The 23,624-nt window shown below is 52.7% G+C and overlaps 1 protein-coding gene across 1 annotated transcript; it reads left to right on the top strand.

Moving 5' to 3' along the window:
* The first annotated feature begins 700 nt into the window (after positions 1–700).
* Positions 701–22,486, top strand: BPIFB2 (BPI fold containing family B member 2). The gene is made up of 16 exons (XM_057702926.1): positions 701–841; positions 1,611–1,754; positions 4,012–4,105; positions 8,650–8,754; positions 9,652–9,798; positions 11,253–11,313; positions 12,665–12,725; positions 16,644–16,735; positions 17,005–17,190; positions 17,416–17,469; positions 18,028–18,198; positions 18,708–18,775; positions 18,940–18,985; positions 19,730–19,793; positions 20,170–20,246; positions 22,199–22,486. Exons 2-16 carry the CDS (start codon positions 1,646–1,648, stop codon positions 22,238–22,240), a joined length of 1,377 nt encoding a protein of 458 aa, XP_057558909.1. The 5' UTR covers positions 701–841; positions 1,611–1,645; the 3' UTR covers positions 22,241–22,486.
* Positions 22,487–23,624: the final 1,138 nt, after the last annotated feature.

The raw sequence follows: 23,624 nt of genomic DNA, 5'->3' as shown, positions 1-23,624 counted from the left end.
GGTAACCTCCTGCTCCTCCTGGGAAGAGCTGTGTTTCCACATAGAGGTACAGATGGAGAGGTCAGCCATCCCCCTGACTTTTTTGTTTTTGTTTTGTTTTTATTTTTACTTTATTTTTTATTGAAGTATAGTTGATTTACAATGTTATGACAATCTCAGCTGTACAGGAAAGTGACTCAGTTATACACATATAAATATTCTTTTTCATATTCTTTTCCATATTCTTTTCCATTATGGTTTATCCCAGGATATTGAATATAGTTCCCTGTGCTGTACAGTAGAACCTTGTTGTTTATCCATTCTGAATGTAAAAGTTTGCATCTACCACCCCCAGACTCCTAGCCCATCCCTCTCCCTCCCCACCCCCTGCCACTACAAGTCTGTTCTCTACATCTGTGAGTCTGTTTCTGTTTCATAGGTAAGTTCATTTGTGCCATTTTTAGATTCCACATGTAAGCGATCATCCCCCTAACTTCGAGCATCCCCTTCCTCCTGGGCCTGGTCTAAGGGTGATGAGAAGACCGCCTGGAGGCAGCCCTCCTTCTAGAGATCTGCTGGTCTCTGAGGACCGAAAGCTGCCCGGCCCCAGGGTCTTGTAGTGGCTGGCAGCGGGCTCGCTACGTGGCAGCCCCACTGCACATGTAGGATCAGACACTTTGGCAAAGGCCATGTTTGCAGGGAAAACACTCGCAACCACAAGCAAACCTGCCCCTCCCTGGGTCCACCCCCCCCAATGGGCCCTGTGCACCGGGGAACCTCATAAAGCAGTTTCCACACCTGCCCGGGGCTGCGGAGGGCTTGGCTTGGGCTGAGAATCCACCTGCCCTAGGAATTGCCTAAGGTAGGAACGGAGATGGGGTTGGCACTCCTCCAAGGAGGAGCCTTGACTTTTCCATCTGTTCAGTGGGGATGCTACTTCCAAAAGCCTGCTGCGGAAGGGTCTAGCCCTGGTCTTGCCGTGGGACACTGGGCAAGTGCCGCCTTGCTGGGCCTTAGTTACCCATCTGAGCTGTGGCCCCCGGTTCCGCCTGACTCCCTCTCTCCGAGTGTCTGAGCTGGGCTGGGTTAGGAGGGGAGGGAGGCCATGTGAGAGGCCTACACGTAGGACATTGCTCACCTGGTGCAGGATGAGATGAGGATGGGAACCACCCTGGGTCCTCCCCTGGCTGGGTTCGGACAGCCGGACACCAGGCCGGGCTGGAATCCTGACATCAGGTGACACAGCGCTGGGCCTCGGGGTGCTGGGCCTGGGCTCCCTCCAAGGGACAGGCAGCTGCCCTCAGTCTGTGCATCTGGGAATCTCTCCATCCTCCTCTGGCACGGCTTGGGTCCTGCACTGTGCCCTAGTTTGCTGTGCGGCCCTAGGCAAGGCCATGTCTTCTCTGGGCCTTGGAGGCCATTTGCAGACCAGATGTCCCCGTGGTTCCTGATGAAGCAGGCTGAGAAGGGGATTCTTCCCAGTGCAGAGATGCAAAAACTGATGTGTAGGGGGTTGTGGGCAGGGCTGGGATCGCCACTCACGGCTTGTGACCTCCAGGCCGGGATAGCGTTTGAGCAGTCCAGGGTGGGACCGTTCTGGACAAGTTCCCTGAAGCTTGTCCCCACCCCAGCCCACAGAACCTGGCGGGCAGGGGCCAGGGCCGCCATGGCTCAGGAACGCGGGCTGAGCCTGCTGCTGGCACTTCTGCTGCCCGTGGTCAGTGCCTCCAGACCGGGCACCATGGTCAGACTCAACAAGGAAGCGCTGAGCTACGGTAAGAGACGTGCCACCAGGCTGTCCTGCATGAGCAAGTGCTCGTGAGTCCGTGTGTGTACTTGTGTGTATGGTCCTAAGTGTACGCGTGTTTCTATGAACTCAAAGCCCCACGGGGACCTGGAGTTTATCTCTTCCACTGCTGTGTCCCTGGACCCTGGACACTGCTGCTCAACCAATATTTATTAAATGAATGCGTGAGTGGGAGTACACGCCATGCCCCGTGTGCACATGTGCTCCCTTGCCCAAGTGATGTGAGGATGGGTCGGTTTGAGCAGCTCCTTTTGCTTGTGTGCGTCTGGTATGAGTTTGAAAATCCATGGAGATGTGCCCATGTGTGCTGGGGAGGGTGCTAAACACTGGCGTGTATGCAAGGGTGATGGTGCAGGCCTGGACACGTGTGTACTGCTGCGGCTGTGCACCCTGGCGTGTGTATGCATGGGGGGCCTGCGTGCGAGTGTGTGCTGGGGAGATGCTCATCTAGCGCTGTGCTAGGGAAAGTCCAGGAGCTGGGCCCTCCCTGCTGGGCTCACAGTGAGAGCCAGCCCTTCTATGGGCCCTTCTTGGGAGAGGCCTCCGTCCCATGTCTCTGTCCCCTCCTTCCAAGTCCTGGACAGTCCTAGGGCAGAGGGCAAAATGAGGACATCTAGGCCCAGGGAGGGAAAAAAGCTGTCCCCCAGCTGTCCCTGGAGAGGCTTTCGGGATTCCACCAAGGCTGGGTCAGAGGTGAGAGATCAGAAGGTCTCTCCCGCAAGGCCAGACCAAACTCAGATAACAATGTGAGAAACTCAGGTCAGACAGTGGAGGGGACTCTCAGGGGTCTCAGGCCACAAAGCAACAAGGCAGTGGCTCGAGGAAGCAGCAGGGTCCCTGTGGGATTCACACAGCCTTCCGGAACCTTGTATCCGGGCAGATGAGCAGACAGTGAAAGGGGTCAGTGATCCGTGTTAGAGTGGCACATGGATGACTGCAGGCAGGGAGAGGACGCCCGCTGCCCTTCCCTGGCTCCCCCCCCTGCTGTGCTGTGCGAGCCTCCTTTGTCCACAGTCAGCCCTCCTGGGTGCATCTGCCTGTTTATTCTCGGTGGAAACAAACTGCCGAGAACACGCTGCACACGCCTCTTCCACGGCCGGGCTGGTGGCTTTTTACTGTGTCCTCCCCCTCCCATCCCGCAAGCCCCAGGGTTCAAGCCCGTGTCCGGGGAGCACGTAGATGGAGACCAGAGGCCTGGGTGTGAATCTCACCTCAGCCACAGTCAGGCAGGAGAGGGGCCTCAAGGAGCGTGGAGACTGCCACCTTTATGCTCTAGGGTCTGCGAAAACTGAGGCCCAGAGGGGCACAGGGACTCCCCAGGTCCCACAGCGAGTCTGAGGGAAGTTTGGGCCTCTGGGCTTCTCCTTTGATGTTCCTTTCCTGCCACAGCCTCTCATTTTAATTCTGCTTATGTTTAATTGTTTAAGTAGCACAGCTCTGTCAGCCCAGCAGGTATGGGAGGAAGTCCAGGGCCTTGAGGGCCAGGTGCCTTGGCCGGGATTTGACATCTCCTTGCCAGGGTCCTCATCTCTTGGTAAACTGGGCCTAATGTTGTACTAACGTCATAGAATTTTAAGGAAAACAAAAGAACTTAGAACAGTGCTTGGCACAAAGGGAGCCCTACAGAAGTGCTAGCCAAAAACAAGTAGCGAGGGAGCTGACATTTATTGTGAACTGAGTGAGTCTTTACAAAGATCCCATGTGACAGGCACCATTCTAATCATTGCAGGTTAATAGGTGGGGAAACTGAGGCACAGAGCATCCACACAGATAGTGAATAGCAGAGCTGGTATTTGCACCCAAAATTTTGAGGGATTCCAGAGCCGTCAGCCTCCAGGTGAGGCTGTCCCTGCCCCATCCCCACAGGGGTTGGGAAATGCTCCTTCTGCCTGGGGCCTTGTGGAAGGTTCCTGAGGAAGCAGGGGTCTGATCAGGGCCTTGCAAAAGGGCAAAGGGTGTTCCTGTTTTTGAGGAGAGCCTAGACATGTAGGGTTTGGTGAGTCAGAAGCGAGAGAGGAAATGCACGTCTGGGAGGGCCCGGTGGGGTCATCCACCCAAGGTGGGCGCATGGGGAGCCAAGTGGCCCCCCGAGCGTCCGTGGACAAGCCCATCCCTTCCAATCTCTGAGTTCTCTCCGCCCAAAGTGTGGGGCAGATGGTGGGTGGCACCGTCTCTCTCGGTGGCTCCTGAGGACAACCTGATCTCACCCTCCTCTGGCCCCTCAGTGGCTGAAGCCGGGAAAGCTCCTCTCCAGAGCGCCCTGCAGGTCACTGTCCCGCATTTCCTGGACCGGCGTGGAGGGGTGTTCCAGCCCACCAGGTGAGTACGCGCACCTGTAGGTGAGGGCTCCCCCGCCAGCTAGATGAGTGTCTCCCTCATCAGGTTAGATGCCCACACCTATCAGGTGAGTAGGCACAAGAGGACTGAGGAGATGGGACCAGACATGGGGGCCTGGTGACTCTTTATTTTTTTATTTTTTTAAGAACTTTTATTGAGATACAGTTAACAGACAATAAACAGCATATATTTAGAGTGTACAATTTGGTGTCCCAATCTCCCAATTCATTCCCCCCCCAACCCTCCCCGCTTTCCCCACTTGGTGTCCATGTGCTTGTTCTCTACACCTGTGTCTCTATTTCTGCCTTGCATTTCCTCTTTCATAGTTAGCATTTGCCTTAGGTATGGAGGTGCCCCAATATTGGGTACATATATATTTATAATTGGTATCTCCTCTTCTTGGATGGATCCCTTGATCTTTATGTAATGTCTTTTCTTGTCTCTTGTAACACTTTTTATTTTAAAGTCTATTTTATCTGATATGAGTATTGCTACTCCAGCTTTCTTTTGATTTTCATTTGCATGGAATTATCTTTTTCCATCCCCTCACTTCCAGTCTGTATGTGTCCCTAGGTCTGAAGTGGGTCTCTTGTAGACAGCATATATATGGGTCTTGTTTTTGTATCCATTTAGCCAGTCTGTGTCTTCTGGTTGGTGCATTTCGTCCATTTACATTCAAGGTAATTATTGATTTGTATGTTCCTATTACCATTTTCTTAATTGTTTTGTTGCTGTTTCCGTAGGTCCTTTTCTTCTCTTATGTTTTGCACTTAGAGAAGTTCCTTTAGCATTTGTTGTAGGGCTGGTTTGGTGGTGCTGAATTCTCTTAGCTGTTGCTTGTCTGTAAAGCTTTGGATTTCTCCATAGAATCTGAATGAGATCCTTGCTGGGTAGAGTATTCTTGGTTGTAGGTTCTTCCCTTTCATTACTTGAAATGTATCATGCCACTCCCTTATGGCTTGCAGAGTTTCTGCTGAGAAATCAGCTGTTAACCTGATGGGAGTTCCCTTGTATGTTATTTGTTGTTTTTCCCTTGTTCCTTTTAATAACATTTCTCTATCTTTAATTTTTGTCAGCTTGACTAATATATGTCTTGGCGTGTTTCTCTTTGGATTTATCCTGCCTGGGACTCTCTGCACTTCCTGGACTTGGGTAGCTATTTCCTTTCCCATGTTAGGGAAGTTTTCAACTATAATCTCTTCCAATATTTTCTCAGGTCCTTTCTCTCTCTCATCTCCTTCTGGGACCCCTATAATGCGAATGTTGGTGCATTTAACATTGTCCCAGAGGTCTCTTAGGCTGTCTTCAGTTCTTTTCATTCTTTTTTCTTTATTCTTCTCTGCATCAGTGATGATCACCATTCTGTCTTCCAGGTCACTTATTCGCCCTTCTGCCTCAGTTAATCTGCTATTGGTTCCTTCTAGTGTATTTTTCATTTCCGTTATTGTGTTGCATGTCTCTGTTTGTTTGCTCTTTAATTCTTCTAGGTGTTTGGTAAACTTTTCGATCTTTGCATCCAGTCTTTTTTTAAAGTCCTGGATCATCTTCACCATCATTATTCTGCATTCTTTTTCTGGAAGGGTGCCTATCTCCTCTTCATGTAGCTGTCTTTCTGGGGCTTTATCCTGTCCCTTCATCTGGTACAAAGTCCTCTGCTTTTTCATTTTCTCTGTCTTTCTGTGGCTGTGGTTTTCAATTCCACAAGATGAAATACAGCTGATACTGCTTGATACTGCTGTCTGCCCTCTTGTGGAGGAAGCTATCTAGGAGCCTCCTGTGTGCTTCCTGATGGGAGGGACTGATGGTGGGTAGGGCTGGGTGGGTGGAGCTCGGGCCTGGTGACTCTTAATTAGTAGATTTCTACACCCAGGGGCCAAGATTGTGGCTCCTGGGTCCCCAGGGCTAGCAGGACCTTGGCTACTTCCTCCAAAAGCCAGCCACTGAATCTAGACACAAATCTGAGCCTAATTTACCCCTACACACTACCCCCCCCACCCTGGCCCTGTCTAATACAGAGAAACTCAAAGGCAGATGTAGGTGGGGGCACCTTAAACTTAGACACTCTCAGGGGCTGGGCTCTCCCCATCATGTGGGAACAGAGACTCACTATAGCCAGGACTATGTATTTCCAACAGAATCCATATATATGTGTGTATATGTATTGTATATGTATAAGAACTCATATGTATGTATGTATATATATGTTCTTATAAAAAGCTGTATATGTGTTTTGACTGTTGCCAGCAGTAGTTTTATTTCTTTATCATTGTCAACATCATCATCAACAAAAAACATGCAGTTTCTTCCTTCTGAGTACGTGGCATTGTCAAATGGGTGCTACATGCTGCCTATGGTACTGTTTATAAATGCAGTATACTGATACAAAGTTAAAGCCATTAAAAAGAGCTTAATAACAGCTTCTTGGAGATAATTAATCTGATCTGGGGTGTTGGTGGAATCTATGAAGAGATTTAGAAACATCACACAAACTCAAACATTCAGTAAACGATTTATTACTTGAGAAGGGGTGAAAGCGGAAATTTTCATGTGTGACTGAAGGGTTTTCTCAGTTGCTCCAAGCTGACTTTCCTTGTGCTATGATCTTTCAATAGTGCAAAGCATTGTGAGCTGCATTGCTCTGTGCATTGTCGTAGGAGATCTCAGAACCATATCTGTATATTTAAAATCTATTGGGACTTCCTAGGTGGTGCAGTGGTTAAGAATCCACCTGCCAATGCAGGGGACACGGGTTCGATCCCTGCTCCGGGAAGATCCCACATGCCGCAGAGCAACTAAGCCTGTGAGCCACAACTACTGAGCCTGAGCTCTAGAGCCCGCACGCTACAGCTATTGAGCCCACATGTCACAGCTACTGACGCCCGAGAGCCTAGAGCCCATGCTCCACAACAAGAGAAGCCACCGCACTGAGGAGCCTGTGCACCACAATGTAGAGTAGCCCCCGCTTGCTGAAACTAGAGAAAGCCTATGTGCAGCAACGGAGACCCAACCAGCCAATAAATAAATACATACATACATACATACATACATAAATAAATAAATAAATAAATAAATTTACAAAAAATAAAATCTATCAAGTTTTGAGAGTTTCCTGGTGGTCCAGTGGTTAGGACTCAGCTCTTTCACTGTTGTGGCCTGGGGTTGAATCCCTGATCAGGGAACGAAGATCCCACACAGGGAACTAAGACCCCACAAGCCGTGCAGTGTGGCCAAAAAATAAAAATAAATTAAAAAAAATTAAAAACTAAATCAAATCTATCAAGTTTTGAGTGATGACAACTAATAAAAAACTTTTAAAACTTTCAAACACTGGGTGCGTGAAGCAACAACTGGCTTGGCAGCCCCAGTTTGAGACCCTAGTGTAGGGCTGGGCTTCCGCTCACGGCGTGGCAGCAGTGCCCAACAATCTGGGATCCCTAAACGGTGTGCAGTCTGGCCACACAGAGCACATCATGTGGTTGTTTGAAAACAGTGCCAAGAGTCCTTGTTTGTAGATGTGGGAACACATCCAGAATGGTTGTCGAGTGAAAAGAAGCAGGTTCTAGGTCAGCCTGTGTCCTAAGGGGAGTCATGGAAAGATGTCATCCAAGTGCTAACAGTGAGAGTGTTTTAATGTGAATTTTAAAATTTATACCACCATTTTTTTTTTTTGGCTGGCTTGGGTCTTCGTTGCTGCGCATGGGCTTTCTCTAGTTGCGGCGAGCAGGGGCTACTCTTTGTTGTGGTGTGCGGGCTTCTCGTTGTGGTGGCTTCTCTTGCTGCGGAGCACGGGCTCTAGGCTCTCAGGCTTCAGTAGTCGTGGCATGTGAGCTCAGTAGTTGTGGCTTGCAGGCTCTAGAGCACAGGCTCAGTAGTTGTGGCTCACAGGCTTAGTTGCTCTGTGGCATGTGGGATCCTCCCAGACCAGGGATCGAACCCATGTCCCCTGTATGGGCAGGCAGATTCTTAACCACTGCACCATCAGGGAAGGCCCTAAGATTTATACCACTTTATAGTGCCCCCCACAACTAACTACTGGGCAGGAAAAAAGATGACTTTCATTTAGGAAGAAAAGAAATCATAGGTTAGTTGGAGAGTACTTAGCAATCAGAACAGGCAGCTTTGAAGGGAGTGAGTTTCCCATTGCTGGAGGGGTACAAGCCAAAGCTGTACACTAGAGGGAATTTCTGCCTTCTGTAGATCCCAAAGTCTTTCTTTCCCTATCTTTCCAGCTTTCCAAATCCCCATCAGAAGCTAAAATCCCTCCAAGACCTGAGTAATCATCTCATCCAATTCATGCCCAATGCTGGGGTCCTCTTTGCGTCTTTTCCCTACTGGCTGGTTGGCTAACCTTGGCTTGCATGCCCCCTGTGATGGAGAACTCACTAACTCTTCCTCATCCCAGGGTTCTAGCTGTCAGAAAGTCCTTTATAAACACCAACAGTGTGGGTAGGCTCAGGGCACCCACCCAAGAGTTGATTGCATGGTTTAAAGGGGACCATCCTGTCACTTTGATTCCTACCCTTCAGGATTCAGATTCTGAATGTCCATGTGCCTCACCTTCAGCTGAAATTTATTGCTGGTTTTGGAATACGCTTGTTTGCAGCCACCAATTTTACTTTCAAGGTCTTTCGGTAAGTGAATCTCCATGTTGGGAGCGGGAGAATTTTCAAGCACCCTCTGAGGGCAGTGTGAGGGGAGGGGGTTTAGCAGCTCCCAGGATCCCTAATCAGACCTTCTGACTCTGTCTAGCACCCTCTCTCCAGTGCCTTCTCTCCCATCCTCCAGGGGGGAGTGAGACAGTGAGAGAATTTCTGAGAATCCAGACCCTGCTCAACAGCTAAGCAACTGGGCAGAATCATTTCACTTCTCTGACCCCAAGTTTCCTCCTCTGCAAAAAACAAAACAAAATGAAATTTTGCAGCACGGCTATGAAGGTTGCAGTGAATGGATTCATTGCTGTGATTGAAAGTATATTACCCCTTTCACAGCGCAAGCCACATAGTAAGTGCTCAATAAAATATTAGGATTATTTCTGTGCACCAGTCACTTTACATGCATTTAATTTTCAAACTAGGAGCTGGGCCTTCTTATATTAACTCTTCTGACGTGACACTACCTTTCAGGAGTGCTCACTGTGGGCCAGGTTCCAAGCAGGATATTTTCACATGATTGTCTCCTGGAAAACTCAGCACAGCAGCCCAGTGAGATAGATACCACCAATCTTATGTCCATTTTACAGAAGAAGAAACTGAGGTTCAGCATGGGGAATGACTGGCCCAGGGTCTCGCAGTAAGAGGGTACACGGAGGCAGGGTTCACAGTCATCTGCTGCAATGTCTGTGACCCTGAGTGGAGTCTGGGGGTGCACCCGGCCTGCCCCAGGTAGGGCCATCTCATATTGAGTGGGGGCCCCACCTGTGTTAAATGGTCAGCAGGCTCGGGCTGGCGGGCGGGTTTGCGGGGTCTTGCATCGGTCCGTGTGGGCTTGGTGGGCAGTGCCGCTGGGGCTCAGGACTGGCATCCCTGCAGTGTCCCAGAGCCCCTGCTCCTGATGCTACCCACGACACTGCTGGCCGACACCACCGTGGAACAGGGCTCCATCGGGACCCCCGTGGTCAGCGTCTCCGGCTGCTTCTCCTTCTTCGACAAAGCCCTGGTGCTTGATGGCCGTAACAGGTGGGTGCTGGTTGGGGGCTGGGCTGCAGGATCCCAGACACTGAGGCTGTGGTACCATTTCTTGAACTTCTTATTTCATCTAGCACCGCATCCACCCACCCCTCAGTATCACACCTATTTTATGGCTGAGCACACCGAGGCTCAGAGAGGGGGAGGAAGTTGCCTGAGGTCACACAGTGAGTGTGTGGCCAGAGCCCGTGTCCCCACCCCTGCCCCGCTCCACGTCACAATGCACACTAGCCATTAACATACTACGTGGGGAGGGAGTCTGGGCTGGCAGCCACTCTTAGGGACTGCAGAGAGCTTCCCCTCGCTGCAGAGATGAGCAGTCTGGGGCCCAGGGAGGGGCTGGGACCCACAAAGCTCTCCCCATGAGTCAGGGGGCTGCTCCTGCTGGTATCTAAAGCTGCAGCCGCTCCACCCCAGGGTGCCTGCTGTGTGCTGAGCGTGTTCCGGCCCTTTCTGTGCATCACCTCACAGTAGTCCTACCCGGTAGGTGGAAGCGTTTCCCGTATTTTATAGGAGAGCAAACGGAAGCACAGAGTGGGTAAGTGACTTGCCTAAGGTCACACAGCTGGCAAATGCGTTCAAACCCTGGCTGCCCGGCTGACCCCACTGCTGTGAATTCCTCCTTCTTGTGTCTACACCTCCCGCCCATGGGTGGGGGCTCACTGTGAGGTGGTTGAGTATTTTAGAGGCTTAAAAGGGTGTGACTTCTACATAAAGACTGGACTTTTTCTTCAGAAGGGCTTGGGTATAAATCTATTCCCACTTGGGTCATGAACAGCCCGTGTAACTCACGACCCCCCACAACCGCTCACGGTCCTCATGGGCAGGGGCTGCTCATGGCCTATGGACGAGGAAACCGAAGGCCAGAGTTTGATGCCACTGAGAACATAGATGCCGTCCTCCCACCTGCCTGAAAGGCCGTTCAGTGAGGACGGGCCCCGGCTCAGGTCAACACTTTAGGAAACCAAGGAATCGTGAATTCCCGGGGCTCCCCTTAGAGAGACACTGACTCAGAGCCACCTCTCAATGAGGAAGGGACTTTGGTAGGTGTGTCACACAGAAATGGGGCCCACGCAGGTAGCACACCCGGGCCTCAGGCCCCACCACCAACTCACCGGGCTCAGTGGCCACGAGGACAGCCGGCCAAGGACGTGGCCGGGTCTGGCTTTGGAAACACCCTCTATCTCCTCCCAGCCTGGCCCCATTCTCTTGTCTCGGCCACGTCCAAACCCTGAGACCAGTAACCCCTTCTTGGTGGCTCTGTTCCTCCTCTGTGGGGACAGTCGTGCCGGTGCTGTGTCTGGCACGTGGCAGGGTGTGGAGTGGGAATCACCGGCCCCTTGGCTGAGGGGACAGACTTTGCTTTGGGACCCGTGGCTTTGTGGAGAGACAGGCCCCAGTGTGCTGACCTGGAGCTCAGGGGCCCTTTCTGGTCTCTTCTTTAGCACAGCCTCCGCACTGCTGGCCCCGCTGCAGAATCACATCAAAGCTGTGCTGCCGAACAAGGTAAAGGACTTCCTGACAGAGCCCGCAGGAAGGAGGGCATTGCCCACCTGCAGGCGTGGGAATGAACGGGGGATCCCAGGCCCCTGGGAGGTGGGGTGCTAGTGCTTTTTTTTCCCAGTAGAAGACCTTCATGGGGCTCCTCCAATTTCCCCGTGAGGGTAGGGAAGAGGCTGGGGCAATGGTCCAGTGCAGTGATGTGGGGACCCAAACAGGGCATGGTTGTGGAGCTGCAGGGAAGGGAGGCGCATCCATTTGGACCAGCACCAGAGCTATGCTGGAGGGTGGGGTGGGGCTAGTGCTTTTGGGACCACGTGGCTTATGAAAAGAGAACAAAATGAGAGTGGGTGAGGCCCTGGGCACCAGAGCCAGATGTGACCTGGCTTCTACCCCTGGTCCCCTCCTTCCCGGCTGTGAGCCTTGGACAAGTCACCTAGCCTCCCTCTGCCCCTCCTTCCACATGTGTAAGGCAGAGAGAGTGAATGTCCCTGGTCCCCGGTGGGCAGGCTGCGGGGGTTGAGGGCATGACCACCTGTGAGACTTTACAACAGTCTGGGGAGAGCGAGTGCTGCTCTTACCATTGCTATTTTAGCTCCTGTCATTGTCTGTGGGTGGCTGACTTGGTGAGCGATGCCCCAGGGGCCAGGGTCCCACTGTCCTGGGGGAGCCAACTTTCCCTCTCTGCCCCTTCCTACCCCACCCCCATCTCTTTTAAGTGGCAGTGGTGGAGACAAAGTCAACCCACTGTACACCGTCCCACATGCCCAAGAGACAGGCCTCAGCATCCCCATACTACAGATGAGAACACTGAGGCTGGAGGGCTGGAGGCAGTACAGCCTGACCCGGCCCTCTCCTCTGCCGCCTGGCTTCGCCTGGCCTAGCCTCACCAGCTCTAGCCTGGACCAGCCGTGACAACCCTCGACCTTGCAGTTTCCCCTCTACCTTACCTTCTGTCACACTGACCCCAGCTTAATCCACTTCTCTGGCCTCCTGGCCCAGCTTACTGACCACGGCCTGCGTCCACTCCAGGTAGCACCCTTCCACCAGCTGGGCCTCTGGGCCCCGATGCAGCAGGCCACCAGCCTCAGTCACCTGGGCCCTGCTGTAGCCACCTCTGCTGTGTCCCATAGCCCGTGTTCTTTCCTTGACACCTGCAGGCCCCAGCTTCTCCTCTGAATCCCCAGGGCCCAGAGCAGGTGCTGGAAGATGCCCACTGGCCAGTGGAGGAAGGAATAGCCCACGGGCCTTGGTGTCTGGGTTGGGAGAGGCTTCCCGACAGGGCTCTAAACCCTCTTAGCATCTCCCCTCCAGCCCCGAGTGCCGCCCTAACCCGGCCGCCTCTGTCTTTCTGCAGCTGTGTCTGAGAATCTCCAACCTGGTGCAGGGCTTCAATGTCCACCTGGGCACTTTAATTGGTAAGACCTGGGAACCCAGGGGGAGGGGGCTGGGGCCTCTGAGATCCTCTGGAGCCCCCATCACCCTTCAAAGACCCCACCTTCATCACCTCCACCGGCATCAGGGTTGACATCTGGGAGGTCAATCATAGGATGACTGAACAATTATTGGTGGAATTCAGAACTCTACAAATTCTAGAACAAGTCTTTGAATGTTTAGTGTGTGTGTGTGTGGTGGGGCGTTACATCTCACTTTGCAATTGCCTCCTCCTCTGCCTGGAGATTCAGGGACCCCTTCCTCCCCTGGTTTTGCTCCCACATCTCCTGCATTCTTTGCTGGACTCTTCCTGATCCCCACAGTCAGGGCTCAGGCCCTTATATTCCACCTCCTCCTGGACACTTCCTCCTGGAGGTTCCCACAGGCTCCTCCGACTCAGCATGTCCTCAAGAGAACTCAAGCTCTTCTGCTCCCAAGTGCCCCCGTGTCTGTTTCCCGCCTCAGGGGCTGTGCGCCACCCCACAGGGACCCAGAGCCAAGGCTCCCCTCCTCTGCATCTTCTGTCACCTTGTTCCATCCCTGATTTTTCCAGGGCTCCTTGTTATCTAGGGAGTACTAGGAGTGTACCAGGGGAGGGCCGCTGTCAGGCTAGTCCCCCCAAAAGCAGACCCTGAGATGATGGTTCAAATGAGGGGTGGTCCTCGGGAGCACTGATTGGGGATGGGGCTGTGAGACAGGAAGAGAAGGGCGCCACCGGGGGCTCCTGGAGCTCACTCCCACTGGGGTCCCTTGGGGACTGAGTTGAACATGCCTAGCGTGGCTCTACCTGAGGGGCAGGAGCTGGAGTCTGTGTCCACCAACTCCCATCAGTCACTGGTCACCTCCCCACCACCCGCACGCCTTCCTCCACTGCTACTGAGAGAGTCCCAGGGGCTCCCAGTTTAGAACATAGTCTGCTTAGAACTACGTGTTCTAAACAAGGCTGGGGCAGGTCCTCAACTTGCAATATGGAACTAAAAGCTACAAAAGTAGGTCAGCTTCGTCTTTTTAGGGGTATTTATCAATACTGAAGAACTACACTAGCAATTACCCACCCATTTCCAGACTGACTGATCAAAGAATGCATCCTCTGTTGATTAAGGGGGTAATATTTTCTCAGTGAGCCCAAAGCATAATCCAGGGTGTCCTCTATTTTTTCACAAACCTGTTTTGAAGCTGCTCCTGTTTGAAGTGCTCCTCCTCCTACTCAATGGCTTTGCCTGGGATTCTGGTATTTCTCCTGTGTTGCCGTCATGGACTTTGTGAAATCCAAAGCTGTAGACTGTTGGCAGCTGCACTTGGCAATCGGTTGGCTTTGCCCTTGAGTCAACAGTTTGCCTCTAGCCCTCACACCACCTGGGATAGATACACGGGGGAAGGCGTGTGGGGATGGAGGCTGTGGGGACAGGTGTGCGGGGTGGAGTGCTGGCGTTAAGCCAGGAGGATGTCTGGCAGGGTCCATGTTTATCTGTGGTGGCTTCTTTAGCGAATGTTTTCATATCCTGGTAGCTTTGGCTTTTTTGTGCAAACTTTTAACAGTCCTATGAGGTAGCGTCATCACCCCCAGTTTATAGACAGGAAATCAGAAGTTCTGAGCCTAAAATCCTCTGTATGGTACCAGAGCCCCACGTGAATCAGCTCACCTGGGTTTTCTCCTCCTCCTCACATGTCCACCTACCACTCTGTCCACACTTCACAGCCCAGCTCAAAGTCTGGGGAACATTACTTGACTTCCCCCACTCTCCTCATTGCCCCAACCCCAACATTACCTTAATGTCACCTTGGTACCGAGAGGCCAGGGAAAGTGAACTTGGAATCAAAGGACATGAGTGTGAATTCTGACCCTGTTTCTTACTTGCTGTGTGACCTTAGGGAAGTCACTCCATCACTCTGAGCTTAATCAGTCCATCCAAAAATAGGAATCAAAACTTCTACTTCTCCCACATGTTGCTACAAGACAGCACAGGTTACGTGCCTGATGTGCAATGAACTCAATGAACGTCAGTCTTTCCCTTCTTCCTCAGAGCGGTTGTTTCCATCAAGAAGCCTTGTAGTTGGGTTCATTCCGAAGACCAGCTCTTGCCCTAGTCTTTGAGGAATTTTGAAAAATCTAGTAAAGGAAACCTGAGTGTCTAGCCCTAGGGGACTGTTTACATGAGTCGTACACATGGAACGTGGAGTGACAGGAACCATTGAAAAGCATAGTTTAAAGGGGCATTTAATCACCTAGCAACATGCTTGGCAAAATACAATCTTAGAAGAGCTCATATTTAGTGTTATTGGCTCCATTTTACAGGTGAAGAAACTGAGACAGTCTATCTTGAGACCTTCTGCTTTTTTATTTTAATCTTTTTATTTTTTACTTTTATTTTTTAAAAATTTATTTATTTTATTTATTTATTGGCTGCATTGGGTCTTTGTTGCTGCACGTGGGCTTTCTCTAGTTGCCGTGAACAGTGGTGGCTACTATTTGTTGTGTCGCACAGGTGGCTTTTCTTGTTGTGGAGCACGGGCTCTAGGTACGCAGGCTTCAATAGTTGTGGTACATGGGCTCAGTAGTTATGTCTTGTGGGCTCTAGAGCACAGAGCACAGGCTCAGTAGTTGTGGCCCACTGGCTTAGTGCTCCGCAGCATGTGGGATCTTCCCAGCCCAGGGATTGAACCCATGTCCCTTGCATTGGTAGGCAGATTCTTAACCACTGCACCATCAGGGAAGTCCTGAGAGCTTCTGCTTTTAACTAAGCTATCATGCCACCCTGTCAAGAAAATGAGGACACAAAACTGTATATAGCTTTGCTCCAGTTTGAGAGAAAGTTTATTTCTATATAAGAAAATACTGAAAAAGAAATAAATTTGAGATTCTGAGTTACATTTTTCCATATGTTAAGAATTTTCTATATATCCACAATAAATATATATTGTTATTTTACTATTTTTAATGTTTTTATCCATTTAAAAACATATAGTGATTTTTTCTATGTCCAATTCTATGAGTTTTGATGAATAAATGCGTATGGCGATGTAACCACCACCACAGTTGAAATAGAGAACATCCCACCAGCCCCCCAAATCCCTTTGTGATGCTCCGCTTATCCTACCCTAATCTTTGACACCACTAATCTGTAGAAATGGACTCATAGTATCAATATATTGCTTTCACAATCACAAATTTCCAAAATCTTAGGGAAAATAAAATGAAATCCAGAAGAGACAGTAGAAAATCAGGCAGAAATCTGAATGCACTCACACACACGCACGTGCACACACACACACAGAGTCTTCTGAGCCTTTGGGGAGCTAGCCTTATTGGAACTGAGTCCTTAGCTGGCCTCTCTGGGAGCCTCTCGGAGGATCTGTGCAGGGGCGGGCGCTGCTGTGCTCCTGCACTGGACAGGTGTGTGCCTTCTGAGCTCCTGTAGGAGGCAGTGTGGTTAAGTGGAGAGAGAGTAGCTTTGGAGTCAGACAGACCAGGTATACAATGCCGAGCATGACTGAACTCACCAAACTAGGGGGGTGTGTGTGTGTGTGTGTGTGTGATGGGCTTCTAACCCTACAGTGGTCTGGACCTTGATAAACGTGGGCTCCCTTCTTTTTCTCTGGTTCCATCTTGCCTTCATCGGGGGGTATTTGTGCCTGGAATGACCTTTCTCCTTCCCTCTAATTTGGGCTCTCTAGTCTTGCACTGATTGGGAAAGCAGAAACCAAAACTGTTAGAATTATGTCTCAGCTACGAGTCAACAGCTCGTGAGCGGCTGAATCTTGGGTGTGAACTTGGCAACTTAGATTTGCTTACTCGCAGGGCCTTTTCCCGTCTCTTTTCTTGGCCTGGGTCTGGCTAAATGAGGCCCTGGTGGAGAATGCCAAGTACGCCATCTTTGGTTCTTCACCCTGGGTCCCTGTAGGCCTCAGCCCTGTGGGTCCAGAGTCCCAGGTTCGCTACTCCATGATCGACCCACCCACCATCACTGATGACTACATTTCCTTGAATATCAACGTAAGTGCCTCCTTGTCAGCTAGGGCTGGGGTCTTGTTGCCTCTGGAGTCCTTGGTGTCCCGGAAGATTCCTAAAGGAGCAGGGGAGTGGAGGGGAGAGGAGCTGGGACGGCCTTCCAGGTGGGAGCATGGCACGTCGGCAAGGGTGCGAGGCGGACGACACGCGGCATCTTGGGGTGGGCGGCATCTTACGGCCCAGGATCTGCCACGGAGCCACCTGCCTATTTAGGCCCCTCTGCTGTTCTCCCTTCCTCATCCCCAACCCCACAGGCTGTTCTCTTCCTGCTGGGCAGACCCATCGTCCTGTCCGTGGATACCACTCCCTTCGTGCTGCCTCCGCACGTGGGCACCAGGGGTGCCATGGCAACCGTGGGCCTCTCCCAGGACCTGTTTGACTCTGTCATCCTGCTGCTGCAGAAGGCTGGTGCACTCAACATGGACATCACGGGGCAGCTGGTGAGAGCTCGTCCTGCTGCCCAGGGCACGTGGGGCAGGCGCGCCCTGCGGCCCAGCCTGGGGAGACCCGGCCGAGGCCAAGTCGTGGGTGGGTGGGGCAGTTGGAGCTTTGGGGCCACAGGGTGAATATGGAAGAGTTCAGTGGGGGTGGTGGGGAGGCAAGAGGTGGTCTAGCTTGGGGAGTGGCTGTCCTAAAACCTGTCATGTGTTGGGGGCTGATTTCAGAAGTCGGATAATAACCCGCTGAACACCTCCGTGCTGGGCCAGCTGATCCCCGAGGTTGGTGGTGTTTCTGGTCATTCTTGGGGCTGAGACCCGGCACTGGGGTGGGAGGCTCTCTGGGCTGTGGGGTCTCTACTGGCTCATGTCTACTCTAAGTGGGGTCCGGCATCTGCTCTTCCATCTGCACCTCCTCCATTCTTGGGGTGGGCCCTCCTTCTGCCCACACGTCAGGCCATTTTCTCCTCTGCGCAGTGCCCCCTGCCTGCACTGTCTTTTCTGCTTCCTTTCCCTGATCCATCTTTAAGTCCAAGCTCAGGGATTACCTCCTAGTGGAGGACTAAACCCCCCGTCTGGTCCAGGAGCCTCCTTGCGCTCCCACACCCCTGAGCTGCCCTCCCTCCTGGCACAAATCACACAGGCTGTGCCTGTTTTCATGTGACCACCCATCCGACTGGGTGTCCCTGAGGGCAGGGCCTAGGGGTGGACCCACCTCTGGGGCCCTGGCACTTACAGCACAACAGTGGCTTGATCAGCATCCAAGGAATGATGAGTGAAGAGCCTACCCAGACTTTGCCCCCAGGTACCCTCCTCCCTCTCGCCCCCTCTGCTCCCCAGGTGGCCCGTCAGTTCCCCCAGCCCATGCCCCTGGTGCTCAAGGTACGGCTGGGTGCCACACCCACAGTCACACTTCATACCGACAATGCCACACTGCGGCTGCAACCCTACGTGGAGGTCCTGGCCCCGGCGTCCAACTCAGCGTTCCAATCCCTCTTCTCCCTCGATGTGGTGAGTGAGGTGGGTTGGGTGGGGCTGGCCAGGGGGGCGGGCAACTCTCAAGGAGACCTCACTTCCTCCTGCACTCTCCTCACTTGCTCTGTTCTGCCCACAGTGGTCTCCTTGTTGTTTCTTCGATGTGCTAGGACATTCCTGCCTCAGGACCTTGCATGTGCCATACCCTGTGCCTAGGACGCTCTTTGCCTGGCTCTTGGCATGGCTGGCTTCTCCTCATCTTTCAGGTCTCAGCTTAAATGCTGCAGCCTTCCTCTGGGCAGCCTTCCAGGACCACCCTGAGAAAGATGGTCCCCCCCACACGCCACTCTGCCTTCATGGCACCCACCACTCTCTGAAAGGATCCGGTCTGATTACTTTGGTGGTTGCTCACCACCCCCACTGGACTGTGCTCCACAAACACCTGAATGAATAGGGCGGTGGGTGGGAGACGGGGGTGGCTGGTGGCTGGTTGAGAGCTCCCACATGGCTCTGTGCCTTTGATGCTGTTCTCCCCATATACCCAGGTAGTGAACCTGAGCCTCCAGCTCTCTGTGTCCAAGGTGAGGCTTCGGGGGACCACATCTGTGCTGGGGTAAGTGAGGCCTCCTGGACCCAGCAGCCTCAGTGTGTTCCTCTGTGCAATGGGCCTGCAGTCACCCGTCACACTGTCAGTCAGAGCAGCTTGGGATGCAGCAGGTGTGGTACGCAGGTGGTGGGCACGAAGCCCTGTTCCTAACCCCTCTGCTTCCCTTTCAGGAATGTCCAGCTCACTGTGGCCTCCTCCAACGTGGGCTTCATTGATGTGAGTATGGGGCTGGGGCCTCTGGAGACCCCCTCACAAGGTGGGGCAGGCCTTGAGCCCTGGGGGGGGAGTGTGTGCGTGTGTGCTCACATGCGTGTGTGCTGTGATCACGCTTCCTCCCTGGCACTTGGGGACAGAGGTCAGGCGGCAGCCCGTGCATTGGACAGTCAGTCTTTCCCAGGCTGTGTGTCTGCTGGGCAGCCGGTCAGTCAGCCTAACTCCTCAGTGGGGTCAGTCCGCCGGCCGGTCACTCTGCCCGGGCGTCGGTGGCTTGTCAGCCCTGCGCTCAGCCCAAGAATCACTGAGGCCAATAGTAAACGATCTGTAGAAGCCAGTGTCAGACGGTGTCAGCCGCTCTTTCAGTCACATGACATGACTGGGCCACCAGCCACCGTGCATCTTTTTGTCGAGTGGCCCTCCAGTCTGTCCACGGTCAGTCAATCTGTCTGTCGGTCAGTGCCAACAGGGCAGCTGGTCCACCTGTCGGTCACACAGTGACTGAGTGTCAGGTAATCAGGGGCTGGTCTCTCAGCCTCCCCTCAGGCCAGGGTTCCCGGGGGCCTGATGCCGACCTGACCCTGGGGGTAGCTGGGCTCTGCTTGAAGCCTGGACAGAGGTGACCTGCCCTCCTCCCATCTCCTGTGCCTCTACTGCCTGATGGTCTGTCTGTGTGTTCCTGTGTCTCTCCTGGCCCCTCGCTGGCGCGGGCCTGTGGTCCCCATCTCCCCGGCTCCGTGGCTGCAGATGGACCATGTGCAGGCACTTGTGGGCTCCGTGTTTGAGAAGCCCCTGCTGGACCACCTCAACGGTGAGCTCTGCCCTCTGCCCCAGTGTAGCCCCTCTGGCCTTCTCCTGCCCCCCATGCCTGCTCCAGCATCGGTCTCAGCCCCTTCCCACCTCCCAGGCTCAGAGGCCAAGAGGGTGGCCTTGGGATTCCAGCTGCCTACGCGTGCATCTTGGCTTGGCTGTTTAGCAGCTGTGTGGTCTTAGCTAAGTTCTGTTCCCTCCCAGATCCTCAGTATTCACTTCTATAAAGTGGGTATAATAATAGTGGCTCCCACCTCCCGGGTATCTGTGGAACTCGGTGTCACAATGCACATGAGGACTTCAGCGCAGGGCCGGCTCTGGGTGGTGCTTCGTTACTGCCTCTGGGATGAACTTGATTTCTCCTTTCCCTCTTGCAGCGCTCTTGAACATGGGGGTTGCCCTTCCTCACGTGGTCAACCTCCAGTATGTCACCCCTGAGATCTTTGTCTACGAGGTGAGAGCCTTTGCGTGTGACCAGAGGGGTCTCCTGCATCTTTGGAGGGAGCTTGGGCTCAGGGAGGGGGGGGAGGGGGTCATCTCTCTCCCTCCCTCTCTGCTGGTGCACACAGTGGGGTCCAGGCTCAGCCAAGCCTGGGAGTGTCCCATGCACAGACCACACCATGAGTCATCAGCTGCAATGAGATGGAAAGTTCCAGAATTCAAGAGACATTGGAGCAGGGGTTTCACCCACCCTTCAGTCCTCATCAAATACCACACCAGGCCACACTCAGGGGATTTGGACCTTCAGTTGTCCCATGGCTCTGTGCCCTGGGATAGGCACGGCCCTCTGGTGTCTGGGGGAGGATGAGAGAGAGGGTCCTTCCAGTGTTGCACACAAACCTCCACAGGCCAGATGGTGGGAGGGAATCCTGACTCTTCTAAAAGGGATTTCCCTGGATCAGAAATTGTGGGTCCGGGGTGAAATTCAATCACCACTGCCCAGGGTGAGATCCTACAACTTCTTTTTGTTTCACCTGAGATATAAAAGGATAATATTCTTCCTAATTCACTCAATAAGACATGTATGGGACAGAAAGCTTAACCAAGGTCCTTCAAGGCTAGCATTTGTGTCATTCACAGCCCCCTGTGGGACTGGCTGATGTCTTTCAGGGAGGATGCCCTCACTGCTTAAGAACAATGGTCCCAAGGCAACTGGGTGATCTACCCCCCTAAGAAGTAACAGTCAGCACACGTTGAAGTGGGGCTTTTAGTGGGAATTTCCCCAAGACTTCTCTGATAGGGCACGGTTGGTGGCTGACCCATCTTGGCACTCCCAAATCCAGCCACCTGGGGCTGATGTCAAAGGTCCCTAGACCAGCACTGCCCGACAGAACCTCCTGCAAGGATGGAAATCTGCAGTGTCCAAGGCGGCAACCGCTATCAGCCACTGGGCACATGGGACTGTCGGGGGGCACCTGAAGTGTGGTCAGTGCAACTGAGGGGGCGAATTCTGAATTTTACTTAATGGAAATGTACAGTCGTCCCCCTTATCTTTAGGGGATACATTTCAAGACCCCCAGCAGATGCCTGAAACCGCAGATAGATAGTCCCAAACCTGTATGTATTGAATACTATGTTTTTCCTATACTAAGGTGTGGGTAGCATACACAGTGTAGATCCGTTGGACAAAGGGATGACTCACATCCAGGGTGGGACAGAGCAAGATAGCATGGGATTTCAACACGCTGCTCAGAACAACATGAAATTTAAAACCGATGAGTTGTTTATTTCTAGAATTTTCCATTTAATATTTTTGGACCATAGTTAAACTTAGGTAAATGAAACCATGGATATGAAGAGGAAACTGTAATTAGCCAGATGTTAATGGCCACCGTATTGGACCACATATGAACTACACAAGGGCAGGGACTGAGTCTGGTTTTTCCTATGCTGGGTCCCCAACACCTGGCACAGGGCTTGGCTCCTAGTAGAGGATAGATGAAGATTTGTTGAATGAATGAAAGAATGAATGAATGAGAGACCAGCAGGCCCCCAGGAAGTTTCTGCAGTGCAGTGTAGAGAGCAGGGGACATTTAAGGGGGAAGTGCCTGGTTCTGCTGGGGAGACTTGGACGTGGAGAAGAAACTCAGTGGTCTGAATTCTGGGTCATAAAACAGAGATGGTGCTGACCATGTATGAAGCACGAATCAAGCTCCAGCCCCACACTGAATGCTCCGCCCTCGTGATCTGGCTGCATCCTTACAGTAGCCTCGTGAGATGGATGCTGTTACCACCCCCAAGTGACAGCAGGAAACGGAGGCCCAGAGAGGCAAACGACTGTCCTCAGGACACCCACAGCAAGAGTGGCAAAGCATGAACTTAGAGCCAGGCTGATGGGGTTGCTGGGGAGGTCCTGCTGTCCTCGTGTGGCCTCTGACCTGGCCCATGCGTGTCCTTGTCCTTCAGGGCTACATTGTGGTGTCCAGTGGACTCTTGTACCAGCGCTGACGTGGGACCACTGGGAGAGCTGCTCCAGGGACCCTTTTGCCTCGAGCCACTTGGGAAACTGAGGCAAAGCCACATTTAGTCATCACCAGCCAGCTGGATGGCCCAGCCGGGCTACTTAATCCCACTCTTCCCCCTTCTTCCCCAGCCCCCTCCTTCCTTCATCCCTGCCTTATGGGGAGCAGATAGCTCCTCCAGGCTGTACAGAGCTGTCTCCTCCTGCATTAAACATCTTCTCTTGAGCTGCAACTTCCAGCCAGGCCTGGCAAACTCTTTGCATACTGGAGGCCAGTTCTCTACGTGGAGGTCCTGGTCCTGTCTGTCCTTGGAGCCCCCAGTCTTGTCTGTCCTTGGAGCCCCCAGAGTTCCTGGGAGAGGAAGGGATGTGACCACCCTCTGCTGACCTTATCTCGTCAGCATCACCTCCTAGCCCAGGGGAGCAATGCAGACAAGCTGGAAGTTATGAATGCCATGGTGGCACTTTAGGCACTGTGCCCTCACCTGGTGGCATTTCCCCTCTACGATGTCACGTTGTATCTTGTTCCTAGAACCTCATGAGAGCCCTGGCAGTCAGGCAGGACGAGGGTGCAGCTCCATCTCACAGATGCGGAGATTAAGGCCCAGCAAGGAGAGGAACGAGCCCAGAGTCTGAGAGCTGGGTGACGGCAGGTCCCTAGGACTGCCGCCTTCCTAGAATCCAGACATAATACGTCCAGTCCCCTCTTCCATCACCAGCACCCCCACCTGGGGTTTGTCCCTGGGTCATGGGCCTTAGGTGACGGGAGCTCACTGCCTTCTCAGGTGGCTTCTCCATCTTGGTTTACTCGGGTTGCAGGCGAGTTTTTGTTCAGAGGAGGCAGGATCTGCCCCCTGGGCCTGTGGCCTCACTAAACGTGTCTAATTCCTTTTCCCTCTGAAACCTCTTCAAACCCAGAGGGTCACAAGCAACAAGATGGCCTGGGGAGGACTGAGGGACGCAACACTGGCAGGACGAAGCCACGTGATTTTCTGTCCCTGATCAGCTAATCGCTCAGCCAGAGATAGTATTCCTTCCTGCCTAGATACACAGGATTCATGTTCTGTTTACGTTTCCCTGGGGAGCAAAGGTGCCCGAATTTCCACCATCAGTAAGCAAAGCCTTTGGTACAGCGTGACACTAGCCTCCCTCCCTATCACGGTTATAGGTTCATCCCTGAAGGCTCTGTGACAGGCCGAGGGGACTGGAACCAGCCCGGGGGCTTCGTGGGAGAAGATGGGGGTGGTGCTGAAAGATGGAAAGGGCCAGACTGTAAAATCCAACCTCATGATTTCACCCAGGACAGCATGGCTTTTATCTCATTTGATTGCTTAGTTAATGAACTCATTAATCCTACTTTTATTGGGTCTT

The sequence above is a fragment of the Hippopotamus amphibius genome, chromosome 12 (genome assembly GCF_030028045.1).
Source record: "Hippopotamus amphibius kiboko isolate mHipAmp2 chromosome 12, mHipAmp2.hap2, whole genome shotgun sequence".
Classification (NCBI taxonomy): domain Eukaryota; kingdom Metazoa; phylum Chordata; class Mammalia; order Artiodactyla; family Hippopotamidae; genus Hippopotamus; species Hippopotamus amphibius.
This window is presented reverse-complemented; position numbering and strand designations above follow the sequence as displayed.